Source organism: Phoenix dactylifera, unplaced genomic scaffold, assembly GCF_009389715.1.
Source record: "Phoenix dactylifera cultivar Barhee BC4 unplaced genomic scaffold, palm_55x_up_171113_PBpolish2nd_filt_p 000664F, whole genome shotgun sequence".
In the NCBI taxonomy this organism is placed as follows: Eukaryota; Viridiplantae; Streptophyta; class Magnoliopsida; order Arecales; family Arecaceae; genus Phoenix; species Phoenix dactylifera.
In genome coordinates this window covers 4,266-9,524 of record NW_024068051.1, presented here as the reverse complement: position 1 = coordinate 9,524, position 5,259 = coordinate 4,266, and the positions used below count along the sequence as shown (strand labels likewise).

The 5,259-nt window shown below is 43.6% G+C and overlaps 1 protein-coding gene across 1 annotated transcript; it reads right to left on the bottom strand.

Annotated features, from left to right (window-relative positions):
• Nucleotides 1-496: 496 nt before the first annotated feature.
• LOC103720321 lies at nt 497-2,512 on the bottom strand. The gene is made up of 2 exons (XM_008809965.2): nt 2,064-2,512; nt 497-1,095 (listed from the first exon to the last, which is right to left on the bottom strand). The coding sequence occupies exons 1-2, from the start codon at nt 2,476-2,478 to the stop codon at nt 497-499; spliced, it is 1,014 nt and encodes a 337-aa protein (XP_008808187.2). The 5' UTR covers nt 2,479-2,512.
• Nucleotides 2,513-5,259: the final 2,747 nt, after the last annotated feature.

The following is a 5,259-nucleotide window of genomic DNA, read 5'->3' as shown; positions in this document are numbered from 1 at the left end:
CTAAGATCAATCAGACTATTGATCATGATGAAATCCTGGATCTCTCTGGCCTCTCTCTTATTGGTGAAGGCCTCTCCCTCAACTTCTCTTGCAGTCCGTCAGTATAGTTGAAGTCTCGTGCAACTACCATGGGACCTTGTTGAATCAGCTTGGCTGCCTCTTCCCACATGTTACTAACGAAAATTACCGACTTCAATAAGCTGGCATCTATTATAATAAAACCTATGGAACATGAGCTAAATTGCTTGCATCAAGGACCCATAGCAATGCAATATTTGTACAGCATAATCAACTAGAAGAAAAGAAGCCCCAGTAAACAACGTAAAAACTATACAAAAGGATATAACTAAATGAATTCACCCCCCCCCCCCCCCCTAACATTCCCCAATGTGAAACAGAACTATCACCTACACCGTGGAAATCCAACTGTAATCTGAGCCATCCAAGCATACATCCATTGACAGAGATGCATCTGTGGAACCATCATACTCTGCATTCAAGCGACCATCTTATTGCCTCCCTCTTCTGCTTTCCCGCCACGGCACCGACCGTTACTACCCGTTATACCGTTGCTCCCCCCGTTGCTGTCCTCCTCGTCCTCCTCCTTTATAGCTTCGACACGTGTCCTCTTCCTCCCCCCGGTCTTACCACACGCCCATACGACCTGCAGCAGCCGCCTGGCCCCCTCCCGGTTCAGCGTCCAGCACCCGCTGCTCCCCTGCAGGCCCCGCTGGCCGATCGGCAGGGCCTCGATCCTCTGGGGGCCCGCCTCGACGGCGTCCAGGAGGTCCGCCAGGGCCCACATCGTCGGAAGGGCGGCGCCGCCGGCCGCGGCGGCGGCGGCCAGGTGGAGATGCTTGGTGGGGTCCAGCGCGCCTGCGAGGAGTGCCCGGGAGAGGAGCTTCACGACGGCCGACGTCCTCACCGCCCGCTGGAGCTTCCTCCTCGTGTTGGAGCCGGCGGTGGCTTCCGGTGGGGTTTTGGCCGAGTTAGCGGCGGCGGCGACGGTCTCTCCGGACGTGAACTTTTCCATCTTGGAGTAGGCCCGGGCCCACGGATCTGTCTCGGATTTCGAGTCGCCACCCGATTCGCAACCTGGGAAAAGAATGAGAGCGTAATAAAAATATTTTATAAAATAAAATGCAAATAAAAATGTCCTTTTAAGTTGGACGGGTGGATTTCGCCCCGAAGGAACTGCACATCTAGGATCTTAATTAAGTTTACAATGGCCCTTAAATTCTTTGATTATTTCGGAACAAACACAATTCTAATGCCACCAATGTTCGGTCTATAATGATGTAAACTATAGAACAATGCGCTACATGGAAAGTCCAAGCATATGACATGGGGAACTTGGACTTTATGCTCATACGCGACATGCAGTGCCAAGTTATGAAATGAGAATTTTAAGGAATTACTTGCCTTTAAGAGTCCCAAAATCTTACTACAATAGAAAAATAAGAATAGGAACTTGCCAAATTGCAATGAACCTTATTACATCATCTGTCTCCGACGAAGGTGATAAAGATGGACGTGCATAACCAACTTTAACATATGATAAGAAAAATACATGTTTTGAGAAAAATAAGAAGAAATGGAACGAACAGCATAGCATCAAACAAAAAAAAGCTGATTCAGAACTACTTGAGATGAACAGCAAGAATGACTCTTGCCAGCGATGTTCGAAAATGTACTAGAAGAAGGATTTATAATCAGAGTGTGAAAATAAATGAAAGGTTGAAGATAGTATGAAATGTTTTCAAAAGGACTGTAACCTAATAGCCATCAAATTATACTTAAGGAGCAAATTTTAATTTAATATTAACATACCTTTTAAAGAGCATCTAATTACTAACTAGAAGTCCAGATCCCAAAAGTGGAAGCTTCACAAGGCTAACAAAACAACAACTCGAACAATGCAAATGACTTGTATATATGCTAATGACAGGAAGCCAAAAAAACCTTTACTCAAAGCATCCATCCATTGTAGTGACTAACATGTAATAATGAATATAAACTGCACCTTTATAGATCAAACGTGATCATCCCTAAAATCCACCTACCTTCCTTTACTGCGAGGTCTCGGTATGCGCAGAACCTCTTGAAAATCTCTTCAACAATCCTGGATTCGTGGTCAGAAGCAGTGTTCGGCAATGCAAGCCCATAGAGGAAACCTGGCAAGACGAATACGAACATCCGAGCCTCAATATGGAGCACAAGCGAGTCCTTTGCAAGCATCCATTGATGGTCCCCCACCATGCAGATGACCATGGCCATGGGGCTTCCCTTAACCCTAATCATGTGCATGGAGAAGTCCCCAGAACGGAAGGCCAGGGCAGATTCAAACCGTTCGGTGCAAAGCACGAAAAGCTTTGTCGCGCCATTGTCGATGGTGAGCAGCCTCGTGTCGGTGCCCATTCGATACTCGGTCGTCCTCCCCACCCTCAGCTTGCTCATGGCCTCCTGAGAAGAACCCATTTCCTGTTGGATGGCGCCAGAAATGCACTGTAACCCTAGGCAAAAAAAAAAAAAAAAGCTGTGAATTATTGAATAGACGATAATAATGATAAAATAATAGCTAGGCGCTGTTACTTTTTTTTTTATTAGGGAAAAAGTGCAGGTATAAGAGGTAGTTTCCTGCAAGTTATAAGGAACCGTCTAGGGAACTGCTTCAAATAGTGAAGAAAAAGCCAACCCCAAAGGACTCTTGGCATATGGAAGAAAGAAAAATCTGTAGCTGATAAAATTTTGGGAAGATAAGCGGGAAACGAGTTAGTTTATTAATCTAAGTAGGAAAGAAAAGGTGATCCCTAGTATTCTCTGCTCCTTTTATTCTGAAAAAAAGTGAAACGAGTTTCCTGTATCTGAGAGATCGAAGAGCCATGCAAGGAACAAAGAAAAAGTGATTGATGGATCTCCTAAGTTCACCAAACTCTCGCACCACACACAACACACACACAACACACACACACACACAGAGAGAGAGAGAGAGGAGGGAGGGGTGGAGATGAGGATCTCCACACAATCTTTCCATGGAAAAAGTAGCCATTAGGACTACTCTTTTCTTTGGGCTACGCACCCACAGAGCGGTAGAGGGAGGAAGGAGGTGTTATAACAATAAACTCCACTGACATAATGAGGCAATGAAATTAAGATGTGCCTCCTATCTAATCCTTAACAAACTCTGCATACAGACAGGGAGAGAGAGACCCCCTTCCTTTCTCTTACCTTACCAAATAAAAGGAGGAGAGGATACCAAGGAGCTATGAATACACTGGGTCAAATGGTAGGGACCAGAGCTAAAACAAAGGGGAGGGGGGGGGAGAGAGAGAGAGAGAGAGAGATTTGAAACTTTGAATACAATATAGTGGTGGCGAGGATGGCGTGAGAGTAGTTAGAAGAAGGCCTCATATATAGTTGGAGGAGGGAGAAAGAGAGAAAGGGAAAGAGAGAGAAGGAGTCTTAACACTCGGAAGAGGATTACGAAACCCGTGGCAGAGGGCGAGCGAAGGCGTGGTCAACATGCGGTGGAGGAGGCTCCCCATCTGCTGCCACCCGGCCTTCCAAGAGCCCATGAGAGCCAGGGGTATTACCGTCATCGAAGCCCAAACGACAGCGGACCGTTCGCCGAGTTCGGCCTGGCGGTGCGGCCTCGACCCCCCTCCCTCTACGTGGCGCAACGCAAACACCGCGAGCGCTGCGCTGGCGGCTGCATGCAGGCTCGCCTTCTCCACGTCTTGGAAAGCCGTGTAAAAACGCAGTCGAGCGTAGGCAGCAATCGGCCCGGTCGGGACAGCAATATACCGGTCGGGTCAAAATTTTATCAATTTAAATTTAATTTATTTATTAAATAGTTAATCTGATCCGATCCATATAACTTATTTATTAAATAGGTTGAAATAGTTAAACGGATTAGATGGAATTTAAATGGATTAAATTGATTTAAACATATTAAATAAGTTAAGCAGATTAAGCGAGTCGGGTTAAATAGATTAGAATTCAAAAATAGATTAAGCAGATTTTAAATAAATTAAACAGGTTAAACAGATCAGATTATAATCCAATCTAATTATTAAACGGATTAAACAGGTCAAAAGTTTAAATCTAAATTAAACCTATTTATGATTTAAATTTATTTATGTCAAATTCAAACTTGCTTAAAACCGATCGAATTGATGGATCGGATCATAAATTGCTGCCACCGAGCAGTCCCAAGTCCCCCACTTCTTGCACAAAGGGGACACATGTCTTTCCCCATTCGCCCTTTGCATGGCTCTCAAGTGTCAACCTTTCTGGCCTAGTGATGCAACGTTGGGAACATTCACCACAGTGGTGAGGTTTCTTTTCCTTTACCATGCCCCTTCTCATGCTTTTAAAGGCAAGAAATGAAAACTATAGCTCGTACTTCATGATGGCACTTTCCTTTGAAGTATTCTTGGTAAAAGGGATGGCGACTCGTTTGCATCGATGACGCGACATTTGCTGACAAAGGGCATGCCTCCCTCCCTTCGGATTGGAAATTGGGCTTGCTAGCCTTTGTAGGTATCACGCATAGAGCTAAAAGCACACCCATAATAATTTCATTGCTATGTTCTTTATTGACCATGGATGCGCGTGACCTTATATATATTTTATTTTGATATCTGTTATCTTTTATTTTTTTAAATTTTATTTTTTTGACAAGAAATGATCACTCACCATTAATAAAATATGATGAATTATATCAACATCAATGGTATAAGTAATGAATTCAAATTGATTATATCATTTGTTTACCCAAAAGAAGCCCATAGCATTAGCTAATTTGACCCATTCAGCCATGTTGGTAAATATAAAAGAACCCAAGATAAGTAATGTCTCAAATTTGCAAAAAATTAGAAAGAAAATACAATAACTATAATAACTTAGGACCTTACTCAAAATGACTAGCCGGAAGTTATTATTTGGATTCCTTGATCCTGTATAAATACCCAAGATCTGTTTAACGTATGCCCAATGTGGGACTAAACACATGCCCGATCCTCATCAGGCTAAGGATTCAAATTCATTCAAATCTAATCACAAACACCACGATCGGCTCGTGGTCAGTCCTAATGAATCCGTACTGCAATGTCCTTTAGTTCACATAAGTTATGAGCTGGGTCCGCTCTGATATCATTTGTAACAACCCAGAACCTCATCCAAAATGGCTAGCCGAAAATTATTATTTGGGTTCCTTGATCCCGTATAAGTATCCAAGATCTACCTAATAAATAATCG

What these genes read in the sequence shown, in the direction of transcription:
- LOC103720321 (XM_008809965.2), bottom strand. Translation starts at nt 2,478, where the DNA reads ATGGGTTCTTCTCAGGAGGCCATGAGCAAGCTGAGGGTGGGGAGGACG. An exon ending in AGACCTCGCAGTAAAGGAAG is followed by an intron (nt 1,096 to 2,063) that starts GTAGGTGGATTT and finishes TTCTTTTCCCAG; the next exon opens with GTTGCGAATCGGGTGGCGAC.